Here is a 13660-nt window from a genome sequence, read left to right as displayed (position 1 = left end):
TCCTGAAAGCTCAGTTTCTTCCTTGGGTTCCTTAAAACCTTCTCAACCTTTGCATGTGTTTCCTGCACATGCATTACTAGAACAGCTTATTTTTTAATGGTATCACCTGGATAAGCATTTTCTCCCTCCTAAGAGATTTGCAATTCTCTATCCCCTGGAGGAGAAATTCTCCAAAAGATGGAAAATACCAGCAGTTAACGCTTCGATTTCCATTGTGGATAAAGGCCTAACTTGTCAAGTAAACAATGCACAAATGCCTAAGGATCCAACAGATAAAAAGTTGGAATCCCTGTTAAAATCTACTTTTTCCATGGCAGGTGCCCTTACTCAGCCTGCTGTCACTGCAATAGGCGTCTGTCAATTTAAAGAGGCCCTTAGAGCTTCATGCACAACAAGCTCTGGAATTGGCTGAACTACCAAAAGCATTATGTTTTGCCATAGAAAAAACCTAACTGGGTTCCCTTTTCATGGGGAGCCACTATTTGGAGAAGACTTGGACAAATATCTCCAAACACTTTCTAGTTAGAAAAGTACTCTTTTGCCAGTCAAAGGAAAGTATAAACGCCCTTCATTTAAACGTGCTCTTTCCCCTACGCCAGGGGCTTCCGCCGCTAGGCAGTGGCGACGGCCTCCGCTGTCAGACTCTAGAGGAAAATCTCAGAGTCAGATCCAGGCTCAAAAGAAGTCCTGGGGTCAGGAAACCTGCAAAGCAGAATCCTAAAGCCTCAAGAGGCAACCCCTCTCACCAAGGTGGGGGGGGGGGGGGAGAGACTTCTGCAGTTTTCAGAAGTCTGGAAAGAGGAAATTCAGGACAGATGGGTCATCCCCACGGTAACGCTGGCGTACAAGCTGTAATTTTCGGGACTTTCCACCGTCTCGCTTCCTGAGGTCAGGCATTCCCAAAGATCCAGAGAAAAGACAATCTCTCTTTTTCAGGCACTAGACCGATTTTAATATCAAGGGTTCATCATACAGATCCCTACAAAAGAGCAAGGTCTGGGGTTTTATTCAAATCTTTTCATGGTACCAAAACCAAATGGAGATGTCAGACCCATTCTAGACTCCATAAGAGAGCTGGTGCGGATGGCCAGGTCAAATGGCGATCCCTCCATTTGCCTTTGCATGAGGTTGCTAGGAACCATGGTGGCTTCATTCAAAGCAGCTCCCTATGCCCAGTGTCATTCAAGACTGTTGCAAAACAGTATCCTGTCTGGAACAAAACAATTCAAGCTTTAGACTTGCCAATGCAGCTGTCCCCAAGAATGTCCCAAAGCCTCACTTGGTGGTTACTAAACCCAGAATCTGCTGAAAGGAAAATCCTTCAGACCAGTCATCTGGAAAGTGTTAACGACGGATGCCAGCCTTTCAGGATAGGGAGCAATACTAGAAGACATCTGTCCAGGGACAGTGGTCAAGAACCGCAATGTCCTAGAGATTCGGGCAGTACGTCTGGCTCTAAAGGCCTGGACTTTCAGGTTACGGGACAGTCCTGTCTGGATTCAATCCGACAATGCCACAGCTGTGGCCTATATCAATCACCAAGGGGGCACCAAAAGTCTCCATATTCTAACTTGGGAAGAAAGAAATATTCTGTGCCTTTCGGCAGTCTTCATTCCGGAAGTAGAGAATTGGCAGGCGGACTACTTAAGTCGCCAGCAGTTATTCCCAGGGGAATGGTCTCTTCACCCTGACATATTTCGGGCTGTTTGCCAAAGATGGGGGACTCTGGCTGTAGATCTTCTTCTAGCATCCAGGTTCAACATGAAGATAGTCAACTTTGTGGCCAGAACAATGGATCCACTTGCATGCGGAACAGATGCGTTGGTGACCCCATGGGATCAGTTCTCACTGATCTATACATTCCCCCTATTCAGTTGCTGTCTTGACTTCTTTGCAGGGTCAAGCTGGAAAGAAAGACAGTAATTCTGGTGGCACCAGCACGGCCCATGGTCCCTCCCACTACGGCCAGATCTGCCCTCACAGGGACCGATATTCCATCCTTCCTTATGGTCTCTAAATTTAAGGGCTTGGCTATTGAAACCCACATTCTGAAGAAACGTGGGCTTTCCAGGTCAGTTATCTCTACCCTGATTAATGCAAGGAAGCCAGCTTCCAGAACTATATATTAGAGTCTGGAGAGCTCATGTTTCCTGGTGTGAATCCAAGGGTTGGCACCCTCGGAGATATCATAAGCAGAATTCTTTCCTTTCTACAATTAGGGTTAGAAATGAAATTGCCCTTGTACTATTAAGGGCCAAGTCTCAGCTTTATCGGTCTTATTTCAAAGACCGCTTGCTACACATTCTTTATTCCGGAATTTAATGCAAGGAGTAACGCGGCTTAATCCTCCTGTCAAACCTCCCTTGAACCCTTGGGACTTGAATTTAATTTTGTCTGTGTTACAAAAACAGCCATTTGAATCAATACAACAGATTCCCTCAATCCTTCTGACAAGGAAGTTGGTATTTTTGGTTGCTATATCCTCAGCAAGGAGGGTTTCGGAATTGGCTGCTCTTTCTTGTAAAGAGCCATATTTTATTTGTCATGAGGACAGGCTGGTGTTACGCCCTCGTCCAAACTTTTTGCCAAAAGTGGTTTCAGGTTTTCACCTGAACCAAGATATTGTCCTGCTATAGTTTTTCCAAAACCATGTTCCAGGGAAGAAAGGTCACTACATTGTCTTGATGTGGTGAGAGCAGTGAAAAGCTATTTAAAGGCAACTGCTCAGATCCGTAAGACTAATGTCTTATTTATTCTGCCAGAGAGTCCTAAGAAAGGACAGGCAATGTCGAAATCCACTGTCGCTAAGTGGATTCGGCAAGTGACAATTCAAACTTATGATTTAAGGGGTAAGAGTCCCCCTTTTCAAGTTAAGACGCACTCTACTAGGGTGGTTAGTGCTGCTTCGGCAGTGCGTCATCAGGCCTCCATGGCTCAGATCTGTAAGGCCGCAACTTGGTCTTCAGTGCATGCATTCACAATTTTATCAGCTGGATATAAGGATGTATGAGGATATCGCCTTCGGGCGCAGTGTGCTGCAGGCAGCAGTATAGATCCTCAAGTTTGGGGGTACCCTCCGGGTTGTCTCCCTCCCCTCAAGTAGCATTGCTATGGGATGTCCCATTAAGTAATTAAGGCTCTGTGTCCCATGATGTACGATAAAGTATATAGGATTTTTTAACAGCTTACCTGTAAAATCCTTTTCTTGGAGTACATCATGGGACACAGAGGTCCCTCCCCTCTTTTTTGGGATTTAAGTATATTGTTTTGCTACAAAAACTGATGTGCTCCTGGAAGGAGAAGGGGTTATATAGGGAGTCAACTTCTTGGATTGGGTATAACCAGTGTCCATCACCTGAAGGTGGCCTATAACCCATTAAGCAATTACTTAAGGCTCTATGTCCCATGATGTACGATAAAGAAAAGGTTTTTTTTTTACAGGTATGCTGTTATAAAAATCCTATTAAAATCCCCAAACACCCCCCCCCCCCCCCCCATAAAGAAAAAAGGCAGACTCGATAGGCCACTGTCCGCCCCCTCGCCCACCCCCCCCCCCTTTTTGATTTTTGTTTTGTTTTCTTTTTTTTTCTACCGTCCGTTTTCTATTTTTCTATGTTTCCCTATAAGAATATACACTGATGTAAGCACATTTACCCTTTCATGACAAGAGTCCTTGCTGCATAGACATCCAGACCACACTTGGAAACGTCAGTGTTTCTTAAAGCTGAACTTCAGGCACAAACGTTTACCTAGATATATTCCTTAATAGTGACAAAAGGTATAAATCTACTATGTTCACTGAATGCCTTTGCAAACCCAGATATTACCTTGTAAAAGTAGCAGTGGCATTCTTGGGCAGAGCTGTGGGAGGGATCCAGCAGGCTCCACCCACTACAGGCTGCCTCCGGCAAATTAGAGGTAGGGGTGGAAACGAGACCAGTCGCCCAGTGCCAGGAGAGAGAATGGCAGTGACCGGTCTTTATTACGGGAAGCTCCTGCTTAGAGGCAGTTTATCACACTTGATTACTGCACTGATCTGGAAGATTATATCTGCTTATACTGGATTTCATCTTTAGGTTCACAATGACTCTTTGCCCTCCTAAATCATTTTATAACTTTTTAAAGCGTTAAAACCACTATAAGGTGTGTGTGTGTGTGTGTGTGTGTGTGTGTGTGTGTGTGTGTTTTTTGCACTGGGTAGATTTAAGCCAGCCATAGATGGATTCAATCCATCTATGGACGGGCTGATCCATCGATCAATTTGTGTACAACAAGCCTATTGGCTATGATTTACATGCGATTAGTGCCTGCAGCTATGGCCGTTAGCAGTTAATCTTTGTGTTCTGCTTGCCAGTAAGGTGGGAATCAAATGATTTTCTTTCCTTCCACATATGGTGGAAGAAAGGAAAATTAAATCTGTGGATTGCCATACCCTCTCTGGTGGTGATGGTGTAACTGGGACACAAAGTGATGGGAAATCCAATATGTTTTGTTACTTCCAATGAGTACACCTGTTCTCATAATAACTGTCTGCAGCAGGAGGTGGTTTCCTTTCACTTCAGAATGAAGGGATTCTCCTTCATAAAAGATAAATCGAAATTTGTTCTAACTAGGTTTGCACCGATACCGTTTTTCAGCGAGTACGAGTACCGATACTTTCGGTCAAGTACTCGCCGATAGCAAGTACCGATACTTTGTGGTGTGATGTGTGCCAATACTAAATGGTTGCAAATCGCACTGCAAAGAATGGGTTTTGAACAGGAATGCAGTGTGATTCTTGTCTGAATCGCATGCGATTTTCCTCCAACTGCTTTTGTGTGTATAAAAAGCGTCATCTAGTGGGCAGTTTATTTAAAAATCTTATAACTCACATTAAGTACATATCTGGTCAAATGCAAAATCTGCTTAGTGTCCCCGTCCCACTGACGATAGAAAATCACCGCCGCTGGAGGTATACACAAAGGAGCAGTGGGGGTAATCGCATGGGATTCGGACAGGAAGCGCACCGCATTCCTGTTCAAATTGCATGTAATTCTTTGCAGTGCAGTTTGCGCCCATTCGTTTTGTATTGACGCAAATCACACCGCAAAATATCAGTTTCGGTATCTGAGCATTTTCGCGCAGTATCGGCGTTTGTGCAGCCCTAGTTCTTATTAGTTCTTTCACTACTCCATTCAAACCTGAAAAGAAGTTTCAGCTGTTTATACACTTATAAGTCTTGGTTACGGTATACTATCTATTTATTTTTTTTCAGATATATTTTTAAATACTGCATTTGTCTGTTATAAAACGAAATAAACACAGAAATGGTTTTTGTGCTGAAACCATGACCTATTTATTTACATGCCTCATGTGATCACCTTGGCATAACTGTCATGGTGATCAGAACCATGCTGATTGGTTCCAAGTCCTTCGTTTAGGACAGGGTACACATGCCTGGAAACGTTGGTCTACAAATTGTAGGCAGGATGTGTTTGACTCCTTTTTTGTATTGTGCTCAGGTATCTGGAGAATGAGCCATTTGCTGATGTCCATCGTGTAAAGGGTGTAAAGGGCGTATATATCGCCAATGTGTTAAACAGGCCGCCCTCCAAAGAGAACGTGGCTACCGTCATCACCTTTGATAAAGGCGGAACCTGGGAATTTCTTTCGACTCCCGGATATAACAGTTACACGGACACCACCCACTGCCCGGTGAGTTCTCGCAGGGATCTTCTATCGTAGATACAGAAAGGAGGTTTATGGAAGGGACTTTTGGAAAGGCACCACTATGATAAATGTATAATAAAAAATACAGATATAATTTTATTAAATACAATGTTAAAACACTAAAAAAAAAAATGTAACAGTAAATGCGAAATATGCACAGGACGATAGGACTTTCTTCATACAAGGAAAAGCTCTGGTTCCCAAAAATTGTGGGTACCCCTACGTGTTTCGACTCAAGCGTCTTCGTCTGGGGGTTCTCAAGAGCAACAGATTGCAAAATTGTTACATATGGCAGAGAGCACATGCATACAAGAGCAACAGGATCCCTCCAAAGCCTTCTCAAGTAGAAAACAATTCAAAAGACATAAACTTACGTTTCAAATTTCTGTGCCTGTAGTCACGTGGATAATAGAAATAGAGAAATACCATCATTCTGCAGCATAAAGTGGGGAGATGAATCAAGAGCACATAGTCGTGGGGGAAACCCCCTCACAACCTCCCTGGTAAAGTTGTTGATGCTTATGCCAGATATAGTATTGTTTGGGGGTTCTAAGTAATTTTCTAGCAAAAAATACTGATTTTTTAACTTGTAAGCAAAAAATGTCAGAAAAAGGTTTTATTATACAGGATTTATATAGCGCCAACAGTCTGCGCAGCGCTTTACAACATGAGGGCAGACAGTACACTTACAATACAAATCAATGCAGGAGGAATCGGAGGGCCCTGCTCATTAGAGCTTACAATCTAGAAGGGAGGGTCAAGTGGAAACAAAAGGTAATAACTGGGGGATGAGCTGATGGAAAAAATGAAAACAGTTGTTAGGTGTGGGTAGGATAGGATTAGTCTTTAAGTGGTTAAACTGACCTCATTTATAGACTGAAGATACTCCAAGGAATGTCTATAATACCAGGGAGTAGAAAACAGTCTCCTGGACTACAAGCATAGTGAAGGGTTCAGCAATCTGTTGTCGTAGCCGGTCTTGTTATGTTTCTATAAACTCACAACCTAAAGTCACCTAAACTGGCATCATAAATGATCACACCAATATTGCAAAACTCACCCTTCGCAGAGAAAGCTTAATGCTCTCTACCTCCTCCTGCAAATATCTCTGTTAGTCCTTCAGCATGGCGTAGTATGGCTCTTGGCTTTCTTCCACAAACTTTGCGTATTAGATTTTAGTGCTCAGCAGCCTTAAAACAACCCATTTACACATATAGATCATAAACTTCTAGATAGTGGAAACTATCTCTGAATTCTTTGTGCAACATGCCTACAATATTAAGGTGAACTGGAAAGGTTTACAATATTGTGTGGAAAGGAGGCACAGAAGCTTTGCAATGAAAATTGGGATTAATTGCAGCAAAAGTTTTTGGACTATATGGACTAGGGTTGCACCGATGCCTGTGTCTCCTTTTTTCTATTTATTTTTACTGGCAAGTATGAGTACCGATACTTTCAGTTAAGTACTCGCAGATACAGAGTCCCCGATACCTTTACAGTGGGATACAAAATGAATGGGCTCAAATCGTACTGCAAAGAATCGCATGTGATCTGAACAGGAATGCGGTGTGATTCCTGTTTCCGAATCGCATGCAGTTTCTCTCACCACTCCTGTGTGATCCCAGTATAAAAAGACAAGGCAGCGCCATCTAAGAAGTGCAGCAATGGTCAAACAGTTTATGAAATCTTCTTTTTTTTTTTTTTTTTTATCGCAACTCACATGTTAAAAGTACGTAATACAGTAGTGTTTATCTTTAATGTCAAATCCAAAACCTCGGCTGCTTGCGGTGCTCACAGGGCTGGAGTAGCTGTGGGAAGTTCCAGGACCCTTGTAGGTATAGGGCGAAGTGATGTCCGCTTTAGGGGCGGATCACCTATACATCGCCTCCAGTCCTTTGAGCATTGTAAGCTGCCGTGGTTTTGGATTTGACTTGCAAGATAAATTATGTACTTTTAACATGTGCTTTGTGATGACATTTTTTTAAAATAAACTGTTTGCCCATTGCTGCGCAACAAATGGACTTCTGTGTTTACAAGTGATAGTGGTGAGCAGAGGGCCTGAGCCAAAGGTGGTTGAACTGAGTTCTACAAAGTTCCAGCTGGGAAAAGAAGCCCTGTTCACAGATGAGAATTATAGTTTGGTGCACAACTGCTGGGTTTGATGCTTGAAATCCCCCCACAACCAGAAGTGCAGAGTACCTACTTTCTAAACTTTGCGTATTACAATTCTGGTGTTTTGGTGTGCAGAGAAGCTGTGTGAAGGCTGGTATTAGTTATGATGGCACATGAAAGCTCAGTAAACTGTCTTCAGGTATACTTCACAGTGTAACTCCAGTTTACTGAGAACTGTCGGATGGAGAATATTTGTTCAGTTTGTGTATATAAAGTGTTAGCAAATGTTAGTTTAGGATTTGTAATATCCTAATGGTGTTTATTCAGGACATCTAAAAGGAAGACTCCACTTCCGTTAAAAATAAATGCAAAGTTGCACACATAATCGTTCTACAAGCCTTTTTGGAATGTTATGCTATTAAAAATAAGCATTGGGACGTGGATGGCACTGACCAATCAGAATCTGCCTGGTCTGTAGTGCCAGCCCTGGACGGAAAGGAGAGAAAGCAGTGGTGGTTTCAAATCCATGGACTGGTGGAGTGGCTTGCGGAAGCCTTGACAGCTCATGATTAAGGGAGGAAAGTATAGCGGGGGTCGGGGAGGGGGTTCGTTGTTAGTTGACCTTTACATAAAACCTGTAAAAGAGACATAACACTTTAAATCTGTTTCCTGTAGTCTGTCCTCACTCTGCAATGTGTAGAAGTTTGGTGATGAGACACACATTGGTAACAGCAATGCAGATGGGACAGACGATAAAAATGATGCTATTCTATGGTGTAGCTGATCTCCTTGTGCAGAATATTAATTGTGCTCTAAATTCTTCTTCTTTATTGCACCACTTATGACTATGAAGAGGAAGTGTAAATGGCCCAGAATAAAGCCTGATACACACTGCAAGTTATTTTTTGTTCAACTCGGTTGAGTGGAAAAACTGAGCGTACTGTACGAACACAAGCGATGTTGGTGCGGCAATCTCCCCTTGAATACACTGATCAGCACTTGCAGCCATTGGCTGAAAGTACTGATCAGGTGCTATTTTTCCAGCATGTTCCTTCGATAAAAGCTGGTTATTAGACTGGCTTCTGTCAGACAGTTGTACACACCAACCGAAAGTCAGCCACTTTCTGCTGAACAGGCCAATTTTTGACCAGTGTGTACCCAGCTTAACTGATTTGTCCTCGGACAATAGAGGGAAATAAAAGAGCAATTCTGTATTGTATACATCATTTTTCTGGCTCATTGTCTCCTGTGTATTCTTCTGCTGTGTTTTCAGAGCCCAAAGGACTGTCACCTGCACCTGGCACAGCCTCGCAGTCAGTTGACCTCCCAGGGGCGCGTCATGCCCATTGTCTCTAAGGATTCAGCCCCAGGGATAATCGCAGCGACTGGTATGTTTCATGAGTGCAGCTGTCTGGTCAAAATCCAAGGTATAAAATCCAAAGCTGAAAGCAGTGGGATTGTTTATGAAACCAGCTTATGATCAGAATCTGACCGTATTTCATGTGCTACTTTTTCAGAATTGCCTAAATACTATATAATTAAACCCACTGTTTAAAATCTGATAATGACCTAATTCCAATGAAGTTGCACAGTAATTCTAAACGTTTTCTCTCTCCAGGTTCTGTTGGGAGGGACACGATCGGGAAAATTAACCTGTATGTTTCCAGCAGTGCTGGTGTTCGATGGCGAGAGGTAATTTTGTGTTATCTTCCTGGTCATTGTCATGCAAAACACATTATATAACTTTTGCAGGAAAGTGCTCATGGGAGTAACGCCAAGAAAAAGTTAATGACAAATATTACATAAAAAGTGCAAAGTTTGTTCTAAGTTCAAGATTAAAACCAGACATAGTAAATGGTACATATGCCATAATATAGAAGTAGGAAATATCCAAATATAGGTTGATACATATTGGTTAGGCATAAATGGTGTTTATAAAAGTATAAATAAGTACATAACAGGATATCTTGACACATTTCGTGAAGCAAGGCACACTTCTTTAGGAGACAGTCGCCAACATATAACAATATATAACATATGAACGGTTTTCAAGAAGAAAAGAAAATCCAAAAGAATGCTTTAATAGGGCAGGAACATGGGAGAACAACAAGGGACATGGTCTGTCCAGGAGCTGAGGGAAAGGGGTAGGCCTACCAGCCAATGCATACAGGGGGACCCAGAAGGACATGATTCTGGATTATGTATAACTGTTGTGCCAACCGGAGGTGGAAACGTGTCCGCAACCCACTGAGGTGAAAAAAACAGTAAAACAAGTGCACTTTTACTTGCTTTGGCATCTTTCATGTATCAAGGCAAATCAGGTAGGTTTACAAAGGGGTTTTTTTTTTTGTTTTTGTTTTTTTTTGTTTTTCCCCTCCTGCGCCTAATAGCTTTGAATAACAGACTTGTCAGTACACATTTACCTACCTGATGAGTTAGAACAGCCTTTGTTCATCACAGGACACCAAGGACTTTATATTCATGACTTACTTAGGTTAGGCTGCCACCTTCAGGTGAATGGACACTAGCCAAAAAAAGCAGGAATCCCCGTCCCAAGCATAACCCTTCTAGCCTTCAGATTTTAGCCTATGTAATTAGGTGATGTGCCTAGAGATGTCTCGCTGAAAGATCTCATTTCTGGGGCTTAGTTCCTAATTTCCTGGCCTATTCCTGCTGTAGTAGAGGGCATCATTTGAAAAGGTAGTTATGGCCAGGGGTGACTGTAATCATATCCTTCTCGCAAGAACGGGGACAGCGCTGGATCCTGCAGGCAGTGACCTCTTGGGTACAATGTATTCTCGTGACCTTGCTTGTGGGGTGTTGGGTCAGGTCCAGGGCAACAATTACCCTGGAATTGAGTTGAGTCCCTGAAGGTTTGGTGGGACCCACCTGCCGTGAAAAGTTGAAGACTGGCATTTGGGCTTTGCAGCAGGACTGGCCAAATGATGTGTTGGCGCATATGGCAGCCTTTCCCCAAAAGGTGTTCCCTATGTGGGGGGTGATGTGGGTTTTCTCTGTGAAGCTTTATAGGGGCACAACAGAGTGGTGACTGTGTGTGTGTGCATGCCCGGGTACCATTTTACTGGTGCTTAAGGCCGACGCTCCTCAGTTGAGTAGCCATTCCCCTTTAGGGTTTCACAGGCCTGTTGACCCTGCACAAGCCATAGCCTCATGCAGGTAGAGATATGGGGGGGATGATGGGGTGAGCTTCTGTTTCCCTTGTGTCTAGGGAGGTATTCTCTGCAGCCATTTCTGGTTTGCAAGATCAGCTCTCTGGGGTTCTCACTGGCTTGAAAAGCCTGGATGCAAATGTGGGAGATTCCTTCAAGATGAGGAGGAGGAAGCTGTCAAGGATCAGGGTTCCTCTGTAGACAAGTCCCCCTGGGAAGAATTTCAGTGGTTCAGAGCTCTCTGACCCAGAAGACTCAGTGGGCCTCCTAGTTAGTGCACACCACATAACTTGAAGTTTCCTTTTCCAGAATACTCTTTTCACTTGCAGGAAGTGTATGCTGATTGGGCTCACTTGCAGAAGGTGTTTTCACTACCAAAGCGATTCAGCAATTCTACAAAAAATGGGGTTCTCTGCCTGTTGACCTGGTTCTTTCTTACTTAAATAAGACCCTGATGGTCCCAGTGGATACGGTCTCAGTCCTAAAGACTAACCTGACCTTTTGCACCATGACATGCTTACATTCATAGGCGTGCACAGGGGGTGTGCCTGGGCACACCCTAATCACCGTGTGCATTGCTGATTACCCCTACGAACCCCTCCCTTGTTGCCCCCCCCCCCCCTGCAGTGTTGCTGCTGCGGGAGAGCAGGGGATGGGGCTATTAAATGGTTCCTTTTTAAAATGAACACAGTGAGCACACTTGCTCACTGTGTCCATTCATAACTGAAGCATAAGAAAATGTGTTTAGTATGCTTCAGTTTGTGAATGAACAGGAAGCCGCTCAGCACAGCACTGCCCATTCATTCACTGTCAGGTGCAGCTGTGGCTGCAGGGAAAGGCACGTGTGTTTGAGCTTTGGGGTGCACACCCATGCTTACATTTAGGGTGTAAAATGACGGAAATGTGACAAAGCAATGTTATCCCTTTTCCTGTCAAGTACTATTACAGCAGGAGTGTCGGTGCCTCCTAGTGGATTTAGCATGACGTTGTTCAGGTTTGTAGGGTTGCTACCAGGCCTTCTCTTCCCATGTTTACTAAGGTTCTGCCAGGTAGATTTTCATGCCTCTGTGGATGCCAAGTTTTGACGAAAGGTCTTGTAGGCGGACACCGTAATTGGTGGTGTCGGCAGGAAGTATCGATCATTTTATATTAAAAAAAAAACAAAAAAAAAAACTTAGATGCGCATCTTAGCGAATGCAGTATAAAGATATGGGAAATGGTATTGACCTAAACACACACACATATTATCCACACCCACACAGGTTGCAATGGATGGACTGGTGCCTTTATTCAACCTTATCAACTATGTAGTTTGTTAAAAAATTGAAATAAAATAGTGTGTGACTGTTTCTCTAAACATCTCTGGGTATATCCACTTCAGTGGATTCTCATAATGTGCAGCTTTCAGCTGTAATACTAAATGTTGGAAGCTGCAGATGAGCCACCCAGGTGTTGTTGCTCACTCCAAACCGGATCATAGCTGGCCCTGGATTGGCCGTCCTGTCCTGCCTTTAATAAGCATATTTGTTTCATCATAAAAATATCTAGCATTTTTACTAATAAATGCTTTCTCTGCAGTCCCTTCTAGGATCGCATTATTGCACATGGGGTGACCATGGCGGCATTCTCATGGCTATTGCTCAAGGCGTAGAGACCAACCAATTAAAGTAAGTGATTGTTAGTTTACATGTACATCACATCAAAGTACTTTTTACCTAACACAAAAGATCAAATTCTTTTCTGTCAGTATTGCTTCCTAGATTTTAGTTTTGGGATTTGATCCCTGATTGTGAACCTCTTGCTTTGCCCCTTCATGCTCCACCTATTTCCACTCCCCTCTCCTATATATATCTATATCTATATCTATATCTATATCTATATATATATATATATATATATATATATATATATATATATATAATGTGCCCTTGCTGGCTACTAAGTTAAGGCCAGTACACACGATACCAAAATTGGAAGTAAAATTTCGTCTGAATGATCTGCCGATTTTCGGATCGTTAGTACGGTGCTTTCGACAGCTGATTCCGGTTTTTTCGTCAGATAAAAGCTGGATGTGCAGACTATAAAATTTATGTTATAAGTGAACTCAAAGTCTGATTATCGTTTAGTACGAAAAAAATCGTACGAGCAAGACTACGCATGCTCAAACGAAAGAACACCTACAGAACGAATCAACACATTACGTCACTTCTAAAGTTATGTTCTGTTGTAGGAAAATTTTCGTATGGTGAGTAACCTCTTTACTTTCGACATGAGACTAGCATGCAACAAAAAACAGAGGACCAGTCGTCCGAAAATCTGATCGTGTGTACGAGGCTTTAGTGTTCTCGTGCAGGGTAGTCAGCAGCAATTGCACACTTAAAGGGTAACTCCACTTTTGTGGGAAAATAGATTAGCAAAAAAAAAACAAACTAGCATATGCAATTGCAACTCAAGTTACCGTATTTATCGGTGTATAACAGGCACCCCAATTTTAGGAGGGAAGTTTAAGGAAAAAACTTATATTTTAGGTAAAGAACTTTGAAGCAAAATTAGGGTCACAGCTCATCAATGCACCCGGCTCAGTGCCCATCTGCAGCCTCTAAATTGCTCATCAATGCACCTTGCTCAGTGCCAATCTACAGCCTATAAATTGCCCATCAATGCAGCCT

At 42.9% G+C, this 13660-nt stretch overlaps 1 protein-coding gene across 1 annotated transcript in view; it reads left to right on the top strand.

Annotated features, from left to right (window-relative positions):
• The window catches only part of LOC141111162 (sortilin-related receptor-like), a 155155-nt gene that overhangs the window by 47225 nt on the left and 94270 nt on the right, over positions 1-13660 (top strand). Inside the window, exons 9-12 of the mRNA XM_073603205.1 lie at positions 5502-5694; positions 9095-9209; positions 9440-9513; positions 12570-12658. Coding sequence (XP_073459306.1) covers positions 5502-5694; positions 9095-9209; positions 9440-9513; positions 12570-12658 — 471 coding nt within the window. The remainder of the gene's footprint in view (positions 1-5501; positions 5695-9094; positions 9210-9439; positions 9514-12569; positions 12659-13660) is intronic.

The sequence above is a fragment of the Aquarana catesbeiana genome, linkage group LG10, assembly GCF_042186555.1.
Source record: "Aquarana catesbeiana isolate 2022-GZ linkage group LG10, ASM4218655v1, whole genome shotgun sequence".
NCBI lineage: Eukaryota > Metazoa > Chordata > Amphibia > Anura > Ranidae > Aquarana > Aquarana catesbeiana.
The sequence above is the reverse complement of the archived record's forward strand: the minus strand, read 5'-3'. Positions and strand labels throughout refer to the sequence as shown.